This window comes from Crassostrea angulata, chromosome 8 (assembly GCF_025612915.1).
Source record: "Crassostrea angulata isolate pt1a10 chromosome 8, ASM2561291v2, whole genome shotgun sequence".
Lineage (NCBI taxonomy): Eukaryota > Metazoa > Mollusca > Bivalvia > Ostreida > Ostreidae > Magallana > Magallana angulata.
In genome coordinates this window covers 32,389,460-32,402,962 of record NC_069118.1, presented here as the reverse complement: position 1 = coordinate 32,402,962, position 13,503 = coordinate 32,389,460, and the positions used below count along the sequence as shown (strand labels likewise).

Sequence of the window (13,503 nt, the reverse complement as noted above, 5' to 3'; positions counted from 1 at the left end):
GATAAATGGTCCCTGTTAATTTAAGCCCTTATTTTTCATTTATAATATATAAATAATTAATATATTATGATAAGATATAAGTTTTACATATACATGTATGTATATATGTACATGTAATACCAGTATATTGTTTATATAGGAATGAGCAACATGCGAAATCTACTTCTATCTTGGTAATTGACATGACACTGATGATCATGACACTTGTCAATTTATTTGATAAGGAACAACAGCTGTATATAACATGCAAACAATACTCAAATGCTACTTTCTTCAAATAATGGATTAAGATTAGATTTGTTTTTTAATGAAAATAGAATTAATATTATAAGGCCACTTTTGTTTGATTTTCATCACATTTTTATAATTGATGTTGTCTACTTTAAATAGTTGATTTTCTTTACATTGCCTTCGTAAAACTCGCACACAAAAAGATTGTCATTGTTGTCCACACATAAACCAGTAGGATCCTTTAGATCACAGTTATCAATGTAATGGAGAAACTGTCCAATCTGATCCAGAATGTGGATACAATGGTTGTAACCGTCTACTGTTAAGATATGACTCTGACTGTCTGTTGTGATACCATAGGGTTTAAATGGTTCGTTCTTTGTAACTGAGGGATGACCGGTGTACCTCCATCTGAGTTTCCCGTCCTGATTAACCACCACTACTGCACCAGCCTCCCAGTCAGCTACACAGATGTCATGGTTTCTGTTCTCTGTGATGTATTTAATTATATCATTCCCCGAGTAAAGAAGTTTACCTTCATCATCAAATTGAATGGTTTGTTTCTTTGTAGATCCCGAATAACGGACAACTTTGGATTGAGTTTCATCATCACTGTACATGGTAACCAGGAGATCACCAGTAGAGGTGACACACAGATTAATAGGTGTCCACTCTGGTAATCTGATCAACTCTTCTATCTGTCCATTCTTTACTATGTTCACTGTCCCATCCGTCCCATAACAGTACAGTAGTTCCCCATCACTGTTTACAGCTACATCATTAGGCATTTTCTCTGATTTTATTTTAAATGTCCGTACGAGTGAACCTTTACTGTTGAAGCATTTGATATCATTGGTCTCTCCACACGTCCAAATCCTGTCTTCATTTAGACAGGCAACATTGTATAGTTTTTTATACCCAGTCTGTTGTGTGACAACTAGCTCTGGTTCATCCAGTAGTTCTCTGACTGAAGTTTTGGGTTGGTTTAGTGACAAAACATTTTCTTCTGTAGCAGTAGATAATGGAGTGATCTGTCCAAACAAACTATACAGCTTCTCACGGTCTATTGGTTTTGGAATGAATGTTGGCATTGATACCTGAACCTTGGGTGGAAACTTGCTGAACTCTCTGATCTTAGAGCTGTATTCAATGGTTGAAGATACTTCAGTGGATTTTTCGATTTTCCTTATGGTCTGTAATGTTTCTTTTATGAGAAACTGTATCTGTTTGATTTCATTCAAGTGTTTCTGTAAAATGTCTCTGTGTTTCACTTTTATCTCGCTGATTTCAGTTTTCATTTTCTTGATGACGATGTCGATTTCTCTGTGCCATTGCTCTCCTTGTTTGGACATTGCTGATGTAAGTTTCTCATATCCTCCATCCAGGTTGGCAAGCTGATTTTCCAAGTTGCGTGCAATTTCTTCATACTTAGGGGCAATATGATTCTTCAAGTCTTTTGTGTCTTTTTTAATAACTTCTTTCTTTGTCTTGTAAACGTCTGTAACTTCTACAAAGTTATGACCCTTGTGCTGTTTAGATGCAGTACAGGAAGAACAAACAAAAATGTTTCTGCAATCCTCACACTGAAAATCACAATTCTTGTGTGGATGTATTTCACATGTTGGATAAATAAGGGTTGATCTTCGTTCCTTGAAAGGGACTATTTTATGTTTGTCGTATCCATCTGAGATGTGATCTACTACACAGGGCTTGCAGAGGTTGAAATGACAAAAGTCACAGTAGCTGTGTACTATGGCGGTCTCACAAAGGTCACATCGGGGTACATCCTGGGCACTAGAATGAGGATCCATGGTTGTTCAATCTCTAAAAAAAAAATAATAATACTTATATTTTTTAATGTTCAGTTATAAAAAGAAAAGGATTTTAATATTTTCTAAATTCTCAGACACTGTCTGACAGTCACAATGAAGAATTGATTTTGTATATATGTAACATTATTTTATTTGAACGTATATTTCTCTATAAAATTCACATAAATGACTAAAATTACCCCCCCCCCCCCTTTACTATTCTTTCAGCTGTAAATTATTGGACAGTTTTCCAAACTTTATAAATCATTTAAAAATTACTCGAACTGATATTACTGCGTTTGATTATCTGTATATCTAATTTAGGGAGTTGAATATACAGAACATTTAGCAGTGTTTAGATTCAAAACGAAAGTAGCTTTTTAGTTTTAATATTTCTATTCATAATTTCAGATCTAATTAGAATAAAATGTTTTAATCACCATGGCTTGCAATTTTTTTTTTTTGTCAAGTGATAAGAATACAGACCTTGTTTGCAAAAAAAATACATGTTCTTTAACAGTCTGGTATGCGTGCCCAATACATGGCTGATCTTGCTCTGAACGTGACCACCTGATTAGAATTTTAGAAAAAGAATACTGTAAGAGTTACTCCCCGTTCATCGCTTTCGACGTTGCCTGCATGGCTGAAGTCTGAAAATTTTTCCTTGAGAGCATTATCTGCATAACAGTTAAGTATATATTTTTTTCTTCTTCTAAAATTAAACTTTAGTTTATCAAAAAATATTGAACATGTACAGATTAGGACACAAGTAGAAATACTATTTTGGTGAATTAATATTTAAGTTCGGTATGTCATATAATGCACTATTTAAGTATTATTAACGATACGTTATATGTATAAAAACTAGCTCGTACTCCTCCAAGGCAGGCTGTGCTCTTTTTATCGAATGCTCTTTTAACTGTTGGCATAAAAAGTCACGTTTATTTTATCAACTATATAATTATAAATAACACAAGACAGTCTTAACACAGTACAATTTCAATTTCTTTATTAACCAATTAAGGGCCCTCAAGGGGCAACATGAAGACTGTTGACATACAACATCCAATGAACATAAAACATTCAATAAACATATACAAGAGGGAAAGAGCTGGATGATTAAAAGAACTATGACAGACATGAACAATTAAATAGTATATATGTATATATATATGTATAATTATGGATGTTTCCATACATTCAATATAGTGTCTTCTATATATTTATGTTAAACACCATACATAAATATGTCAAGATACAAATGCACATACAAATTTGAAATAGTTTATCATATGATTGAAAAATAAAAAAAAAACCCAATATTTGAATAGGAAATACAAATTAAGGCAATGCCTTTTGTAAAAATTTACCAACAGAGTTTAATATATCTAATTCTTCACAGTTTAGAATCCAAAATAATTTTTGTTTATCTTCTAAACTAGTAAAATGTTTTGCTTTAGATGAAATTAAATCAAATAGTTCCTCTCTTTCTTATGTAAATTTGCTGCATTGGATAAAAAAATGTTCTTCATCTTCAATTTTATTAAGTGTACAATTTTTGCATATTCTTTCTGTTCTAGGTGTGTTATTATATCTGCTCGATTCAATAAAAAGTCTATGCGCTGATATCCGCAGTCTACAGATTGGCTTTCTGTATTCAGGTCTTAATATAGTTAAATACTTTTCCAGTCTGAAGTTAGTTTTCAAAAATAAATAAGTAACAAGTTTGCCATCTTTAAGTGTTTCATTTGAGTACTGCCAATCCATCAAATATTTTTTAGTCTGAGATTGTTTTAAAGAAGTAACAAAGTCTTTTTTAGAATATGTCATAATGTTTTGAATATTAAGAATGTTTAGTAGCTTTTCAATAGAGGAATACCAAGTTGTATTTTGGGCGAAATGAAGTTCTTTACTACATACAAATGCATCTTTTAATAGAGGAAACTCTGTTGTTAAATTTTCTAATCTGTAGCAATATTTTAGTAATCTATTGACAATATCATAATGTAGAGGAAATCTTCCTAGTTCAGAAAGTGAAGCATGGTTCATACTTTTCTTATTCAACCCCAATATGGTTTTACAAAATTTGAGATGTAAAGTTTCAGCTATTAAGTTGTTATAACATTGTTGTATCAGTATATCATTAGACTGTTTTATTTTTATGTTATTGACGTTAAAGATTCCCCATATTTCAGAGCCATAAAGTAAAATTGGCTTTATAGTGTGGTCAAATACATTTAAGCTAGTCGATATCCCGGGGTTTAGACTCAGAAAGTCTTTTCGTAGTTTGAAATAAGCTTTCAGTCCCTTTTTGTGTAATTCCACCTTAGCCAGTGAGAAAGTCCCTGAAGCTGCGAAATAAATGCCTAAGTATTTGTAATTTGGTACACATTCAATATTGAAATTTTTGTAACTAAATTTATGGTTTATTGTTCTCCCAGCTTTATTAAATATAATAATTTTTTGTTTTATTGGAATTAACTTGCATACCCCAGTCATCACAATATTTCTCTAAAGCATTTAATTTTTGCTGAAGTCCTTCTGGTGATGATGAAAAGATTACTATGTCATCAGCATGCATTAAACAGTCTATGTTTTTTGAGAATAATGATATAGAGTCAATACAGCCCTGTAAATATGATGGCAGGTCATTTTTAAACATTTTAAATAATGTGGGGCTCAAATTGTCTCCTTGACGCACCCCTAATTTGATAGGAAATGAGGAGGTAAGAAAATTATCATATTTAACACATGCTTCACTTTTCATATAGATATTATTAATGATACAATAAAATTTTGTTCCCACATTATGTTGTAGTAGTTTTAGTTTCAATCCATTGTGAACAACACTATCAAAAGCTTTATGAAAATCTATAAAGCAGGCATATAATCTACCTTCTTTTGTATTACAATATTTATCAATTAAACATTTAACAATATAACAATGATCAGAGGTTCTGGCATGTTTTGTGAATCCAACCTGACAAGGGTGTATTAGATTATTTTCACTTAGGAAGTTATCTAATCTGGTGTTCAAAATAGTATTGAAAAGTTTGCCAAGATTTCTTGTAATAGTTATTCCACGGTAATTGTTTGGGTCACAGGGATCATTTGATTTGAATATAGGAGTGATATATCCCTTAGCCCATTGCTCTGGGTAATAACTAAAGGAAAAGCATAAATTAAATAGTTTCAAAAAACAAGGTATGAGAAATGTGTGTCCACTTTTCAACATTTCATTCGATATAAGATCTAACCCTTTTGCTTTTCCACATTTCAAAGAAGAAATTGCAGCAGATATTTCTTTGTTTGTTATTATGTTGTCTAGTTTATTAAATATGGTATGTTTACGTTCTTTTTCTGCAAGTAGAAAATTTAATTCTCTAAATCTGTCTTCAAAGTTTTTGTCCACTGATGAATGTAAAGATTTAAAATGGTTTAACCATGCATTAGGTTCTACTGGATAATTAGTTGAATCAGCTTTTTCCGCCCTTAGATCATTTACAAGTTTCCAATATTGTTTTGGGTCATCTATCCGCAAAGAATCTAGCTTGTTAATAATGTCGCTTCTAAATTTTCTATATTTCATCTTCCTTAATTTGTTTTATTCCCTGTATAATTTATAGTAGTGCCCTCTGATAATGGGGTCCTTGGGGGATTTACAATATAGTTTACCTTGAGCAACAACTCTTGCTCGCATTTTACCCAAGTCTGCGTCAAACCATATTTTTGTTTTTAACTTTATTTTTATTCTTAAAGTTTGGTTTTTTGAGCGACAGTTCAGCTGATGATAAAATAATATTTTCAAAGTCAGAAATTAATTCAGATATTTTCTCATGTGTACATTTATCTGCTCTGGACAGGAAATTATTGATTTTTGATTGAATATTTGGTGAATTAAGAGCGTCTTGAAATCTTATAACTGACTCTTCTGTCCAAGTGTAATTAATGGGGACTTTATGCAACCCTTCCTCTGATCTGGTGGGTAAAGAATGTTGAAATTTGGCTAAAATTTCCATGATATTTTGCAATGACAGTCAGATAGGGTAGGAATAAATTCAGAAACTTTAAAATATAGAAGCTGTTTTGTAATTCTTTCAGCTGCTAATAAATAATCAACAGTACTCTGACCTAAGGGATTGAAACAGGTATAATGCCCAAAAATGTCTCCTAAACATCTTCCATTCATAATGCGTAATTGATTTTGTATACAAAATTCAAGCAACTCTTTCCCTCTTGTGTCTAATACAGTATCATGACTTCGTCTTACTCTGGTAGTATTATCTACAGAATATGAATCAAACAAAGGAAGGTAGGGTGAAGGCAGACTCATCCAAAAATTTTGATAAGCAAAAAAAAATAAATAAATAAATAAAATGAAAATGGGGGGGGGGGGGTACTTTGCAAAATCCTGAAAATACTATTCCGTGGGGGAATGTAAATTTAAGAAAAATCTTTAATGTGCAAAAATGTGGTGGGGGGGGGGGTGCCCCGTATTTATGATTATTATTCTTAAGGGAGGCCCCCCGTGTTGATCATTATTCTATTAAGTATAGATTTCTGTTCCAGTAAAAAAGATACGTCTCTAATTATAGACCCATGTTTCAATTTAAAAAAGATTTGAGACATTTAAAGTTTTGTAATAAATTTGGTATAAAGTGTGAAAAGTAATTAAAACGATCCTATGGCGTCTCACATTTTATTTATAATGGTTGTGAAAAGAAGCGAGAGGGCAATGCACTGCTGTCAAAATTGAGGGAAAAAGCCCCCTCCTTCATTCTTCCATCCCTTAGCCCCCCCCCCCCCCCCCCACACACACACACTCACCACCGCCACCACCACCATTACTACATTTTGCAGACTGACTTTTTGCATTTATATTATAAATTAATTTGAAATGATATAATTGTATCATAATATTGACCGAACTCGAATCTATTTTGTCTATTTTCTTATCTATTCGAATACGACAGCGTTTAGAGAGAACTAAGTTCACGCAGTGTAAAGAAGCTAGCCTAAAAAATTTCATTGCGAGTTTCAAAATTACACGCGGCGTCCACCTGTTCTAGAATTAATTGTTTCACATTCCTATTTAAGGACCGCTACTCTATAAAACCCTCGATGCAAAAAAAAAAAAATACCCCAGGATTTTCACATGAAGGAAAATAATCTTGGCAGCTAATTCTTTCTTTCTTTCTTTTTCTTTTTTGCACCAAACTGTGAATTAAATTAATTGAAATTGCGTATTTTATTTGTACATGTTCTGGTATATGATCGATAGTAGGGTAATTTCGTAATTTTGACTCCAGGAGATACTATAACATTGTTACACTACATATGTTGTTTTAAATCATGAAATCATGAATTAAGTAAAAACGAAATATTCAATTGATTTTTATTGTTTTAATAAATACCTGTAAAAAAGGGTTCACAACAGCACTTTACAAAATAATTGAAACAATCGAGGACATTCCCGGATCAAGAAGCTCTCTCCCGCCACTGGACATAAAACACGGAAACTCTAAAATTGAATTTTTAGGTAGTTATCGCTCATCGCTACCCCCCCCCCCCCCTTGTTCACGGAAAAGTTTTTTTTGTCAAGATTCCGGATAAGATTGCCCCCTTTCACGCAATCCTCTTTAAAAACGATGTTACGTGCCATGATGTGTTCTTTTATATTCCGTAGAATCTCCACACACAATATTCCCTATACAAGCATTTCACATATATTTTTTGAAAGAGCTAGTTCTCTTCACGAATAATGATAATTAATTTAGATTGGAATAGAAGTCTTAAACCAGCTGACAAGGACATCAGTTGATTTTGATTGACACCTGTCCCCTCCACATCTTGCTCTGTACTTTTTTTACGGTCTGTTCCATTCCTTGAAACAACAAAGATCCTCTTGTACATGACGTGCTTAGACATAGTGCGCAATGTTTATCTGTTTGGGATCTGAACATTTATACACGGTACAGTTTACATACTGTACACTATCAAAACCTAAATATACGATACAAAAGGAATAATATTTTTGTTTTCATTTATCAAATGTAAAATATTGTTGACGGATTATAATGTTTGTGTTATTTCTAAAAACGAATATCAAGGGAAAAATTAAAGAGTGGGAATTACTGGGAGAAATAAAAATATTTCCGATGAGGAATTTAATCCCCAAACCGAGCCCCTTTACGGAGTTCCTTGCCTCTATTACCTACATGTGGTTCCGGTAGTTTTCCCAAGCTTTACGTTTCTATGGGATGGATTACACAATCTTTGAAATAGTGTCGTTTCCGAAGAAATGATAAAATATATACTTTATTTAGAATGATGTTTAGTTCAACAATTTGAATGGCGTGTGCCACACCTCCCCGGCCGGTGTAATGAAGAATAATGACCCCCGTAGAATAATGACCGGGGATCATTTTTTGACGTAGAATAATGACCCCCCTTGCTGAAGAATAATGGTATTTTTCTGAAGAAAAATGACCCAGGTACGTGTTATTTTTCTTTAAACATGAAGAAAAATGACTCCCGTAAAAAAATGACCCCCGCTGTAAACAAGAATAGAAATTGGTTACCCCGTATCCAAGATACTACTTTGAAATTACTTGAATTTTCACTCTGTTCAAATATTCAAAGAATAAAACACAACAATGAGCCACACTTGATATAAGTAAAATTCATTTTTGTAACTACATTGTCCAAGTTTAAAGGAGGGAACCTGTAAAAACTTATACCCTGGCCAGTATTTTACATGCAGATAATTTAGAGCATTAGATACTGAGAAACTTTATATTGATTATGCATATTTCACAGACTTATTGGGTATTTTTTGTTCTTCTTTTGAACTTTAGTTAAATGTAGACTCTCTTCTGCAGGATATGTCTTTTGATAAATTTTGTTAAATTTGTTACCATGTTAACAATATACAAGAGTAAAAAGAAAAACATTTCTTATAAGTAAGTTTCTTTTCCTTATGACATATATTTAAAGTAGTCCGAGTATCGCACTACGTCATAATACAGATTTTACAATATTGGTTCGACTTTTACATAACATTCTAGATACTCGGTATTTATTTTGCTCTACATTGCTGTTGTAAACAATGGAAAAAATAAGCAATTAGAACGGTAATATATGTATTCTATGAGAGATAGAAATGATAGAAATGATAAATGTTGAGAAACTCGATTCTGTTAAAGTAAAATAAAAAACGAAGTTTCTGATTAACCAGGATCTCAGTCATGCTTATATCTTCTTTGTTTTGATCCCCCCCCCCAAATTTTTCTTTTTTTTTTCTACTAAAACCAGTTCAAATTTAGAGACAGAAGCTTTTTTGAATTTAATCAGTCGTCAATTAATTAATGTTTAAATGATATCTAACATTGTTGACAGATCTAAGCAGAAAACTGTAGCAAAATGTTATTTTTACGGATTTTTTCGTTAGGGTCTACTTGGTTTAGAGCTTAAAGCGTGAAAAGTAATCCGTCAACATATGATTTATTTTACCAAATCTTTTTTCTAAGAAATCATTTTTTAGAATAAACACCATGAATTTAAGTTTGAGTCCATAAAATAGTAAAAAATGACCAAACACGATACATGCATCAATGAATTTTTTTGTATTCTATTTTGATATATCAGGTCCATAAAGCGTATTTACTTACAACAATTTGCGCAAAATTATTAATGAGATATGGCTTAAATAAATGTTTATGCTCTATTTTGTATGCCCAGTTTTAATTTCCCCAAAATTGGTGATTATTTTTAGGAAAAACGGACGTCTGGCAAATTTCATCATTGTCAATAATTTTTGCAAGGGGGTACACCCGTCTGAGAGGTGATAACAAACAAACTAGCATGTAAACATACATATTTTCTTTTGTATATGTATTGCTAGAATGTATATCTATCATTTAAAGCTAAGCTTTTAATGATTTAGCCCATTTAGTGCCAAGTATAGGACTACCTTAATGAGTTAAGTCATTGTGTATTTGTTCCAAAATTAGGCTTTAATAAAAGTTCAGCAAATATTACACTTATGTGAGTAAAAACAACTCATCACTAGTCTATGATGTCATATAGGTGAGGTAATCTCAAGCTAGCATCAAAATAAAGCAAAAACTGAATTGAGGGCCTCACATTATAGAGTCATATAACTTTATTGTGACGGTCAGACCGGTTCGAATACCGGCGCCAGATAGCTCAGTTGGTAGAGCACCTGACTAGAGATTCAAGGGGCCCGGGTTCGAAACCCGGTCTGGTCCGTCATTATTTCTCCCATCCCATTACATTTGGTGCCGTGACCAACTCATGCAACTGACAGGTGAACTCCTGCCAGGGTAAGAGCCTGGGGTGATCTTCGGGGACGAAGATCATTTAGGGGAGAGGAATGTGACGGTTAGACCGGTTCGAATACCGGCGCCAGATAGCTCAGTTGGTAGAGCACCTGACTAGAATAGAGATTCAGGGGGCCCGGGTTCGAAACCCAGTCTGGTCCGTCATTATTTCTCCCATCCCGTTACATTATTTTTTATAAACCAATACCTACATGTAATATCTTGATGGATAGGGAAATTCCTATACTTTTCTATTTTACCTAGTTCATGGTATTTGAAAACAATTCTTTTTTGTAATTAAAGAAAAACTTTTTATTTTTATGACAAAATTTTTTTAGAATCAGACATAATTGAGCTTTTTCATAAGAATATGATCAAAATAAATTTGGTAAAATAGTTGAATGTTTATGTTTTACATGTATTTTAATCCTTGAGATTAAAGTTTCCTCAATTTATGCTATTTGAAGAGCATCGATTGCCGATGAGCTATATGTTGTTTAGGTAGATAATAACTGGACTGTTTCTTCAGATTTCATGCATGTGTATCAATGCTGCAAAATCCATAATTATGTATTGAATTTTTCCAAATTTGGAATCATGGTTCTGTAGAGTGTCTAGAGTGAAAAATATATATCAGCTAAGAATTGTAAATAAGCACAATGACTGTTTTATATGAATTATAATTTCTGTTACTTTCTGTAAACTGCAGTAAAAATTACAATATTGTAAAACTATCTCATGAATAATAAAAAAATATACCTACTGAAAAACTTTAATCTATAAGGGGGTCATTATTCTACAGGGGTCACTTTTCTTCATGTAGAGACTGTGCTCATTTTTATGAAAATGACACTTATGCTTCAGGCAAAAGGGTCATTTTTCTACGTAGAATAATGACCGGGGGGTAATTTTTCTGTGTAGAATAATGACCGTTGGGTCATTATTCTACATTACACCGGAAAATTTGCATTATTCAGGCATTTAATTTTACTGTTATCTTGATATCTTTGGTGCAATATGATAATTATTTATTGAATATTGAAATGACCTCTCTCTCTCTCTCTCTCTCATTTAATTGCCAATATAAAATCGTAATCCTAGTATATCCCCTCCAGTCCATCATCTTTCCAATACACAATATCCTCACCCTTTGCATGTGTATATACATGTACTCAGTATATATATTCAAAGAGAAACTTTGATATATAAAGAAAACTTTTAATATTAATTGAAAAAAATGATCCCTCGAAACATGGTATAACAGACAGAGGTAAATATCACTACCTGTCATCAAGACAGGTGACATGACGCTGCTCACATTACTTGCTCCTGTACAGCGACTTGCTCGATTCGCAATAATTGATGGACATGCATGCAGACATCTCACACTTTGTTGCGAACTCAGCGGCCTTACGGACAAAAAACTATTCTTAACCATACACTGGACGAGAAAACGAGTGTTACCTTGGACTACGGTGATGCGTGGGCCTTTCAACTTCTTAATTTTAAGTTACCGGTAGTAAGAGATTTGTCAACAACCTACTACCGCACCATGTCTCTAATTTCTTCCGTTAATGAGGCGTGTCATTAACTTTAACTTCTTTGTATTAATTAATTAATTAATTAACTTATATATTTATTTATTCATTTATTTGTTTGTTTATTTATTGACTTTATTTCTTGACATTGACTTATTGTATGTAATTATATATTTGTATATATATATATATTATAGTTTAATAACTGCTCTATTTTACTTATTAATTAATTAACTTATTCATTTATTTATATATATATTCATTCATTTTTTTTTCATTTATTGACTTTATTTTTGACATTCACTTAATATATGTTATTATGTATCAGAACAGCTGATATTTTAATCAGATTGGCTTGCGAAGAGAAGTGGATGAAGGAAAATTGTTATGATGTGTTTTAAGTCATAAAGCGGAGTTGTTTTGGCGTTCTATTGATGTGTGTAGATTAGAAATTACCAACAATGGGCCTTTGTGGCCGGTACCTCTCTTATTTTGCTATCAATGGCGCATACAAAATTAGCCCAGATTTCCTCTGAAATTTCATAGAACATCAAACAGCGACCCGATTATAGTGCATCGGACCGTCCAAACTGCCCCAAAAATATACAGCAGCTTATCCAGAAAGTTGGTTTTATCGTCGTAAACCAAAAAAGCTTCTATGTAATACGAATTTTGTGTGTTAAATGAGTTATTTAGACGCTTGTATGGTATACAGAATCTATAAAATTATGCCCCTAAAACGCCAATATTATAGTGAAATATGAATTTAGCTATGATTCAGCACCCGCATTAGTTTTATTAGAACCTGACAATGCTAATTTATATGAAAATGCACGCCAATTCTTTAAAATTGAATAATAATACGGCAGTTTTTCAACCCCTCCCCCAAAAGGCAGGGTTCCTAAACTTGTACATGTATATATTCTCGGGTGGTCATGATATAAACAAGTTTGCTATGTCTTGTGAATAGACATGTAAATTTGCACAAATTAGAACCAAGAAAATCATTCAAAATTAACACGCCGTGAAATTGCATACAGTATAACTTTAAACATATTTTCCTAAAGGAGGAAGGCCACCGCGAGAACCATGGTTTTAATAATCGCTCATAACTTTTTGATGTAGCTACAAAATTCAGTAAAACTTTCCACATATGTTCCACAATAAATGTTTTTTTGTTTTCAAATTTTATTTTTGCGAGTGTAAAATAATAGATTACTTGTAGGCTATGCCTGTCCACTTCCCAAAAGAGAATACTTTAAATGTGGATTTCGTTTGATTCGAGTCATGGTTGTTAACGGAAGGATGCAACTGTCCTCATGCATCAACAGTTAACTTAAATTAAAATGGAATTAAAGGACAGAAATTGGTTTGTTTACTCCTATTAGCAATAACAGTTTTAGAAATAGAGCAGTTGTTATTTATAGAAAATGGACAGTGAAATAGATTCATACAATATTTTCTATAATAGCAAAAATACACGCGTTATGATTTTTTTTTTCTTAGCAGGGGGGATCAATTGTGAGCTTGCTCACAGTACCTCTAGTATTTATTTAAATGCTGTTTTAGAAACCATTTTCC

The 13,503-nt window shown here is 32.6% G+C and overlaps 1 protein-coding gene across 1 annotated transcript; it reads right to left on the bottom strand.

The window, feature by feature from the left end:
- LOC128158759 (uncharacterized) lies at positions 1-2,617 on the bottom strand. The gene is made up of 2 exons (XM_052821718.1): positions 2,529-2,617; positions 1-2,055 (listed from the first exon to the last, which is right to left on the bottom strand). The coding sequence occupies exon 2, from the start codon at positions 2,040-2,042 to the stop codon at positions 378-380; it is 1,665 nt and encodes a 554-aa protein (XP_052677678.1). The 5' UTR covers positions 2,043-2,055; positions 2,529-2,617; the 3' UTR covers positions 1-377.
- Positions 2,618-13,503: the final 10,886 nt, after the last annotated feature.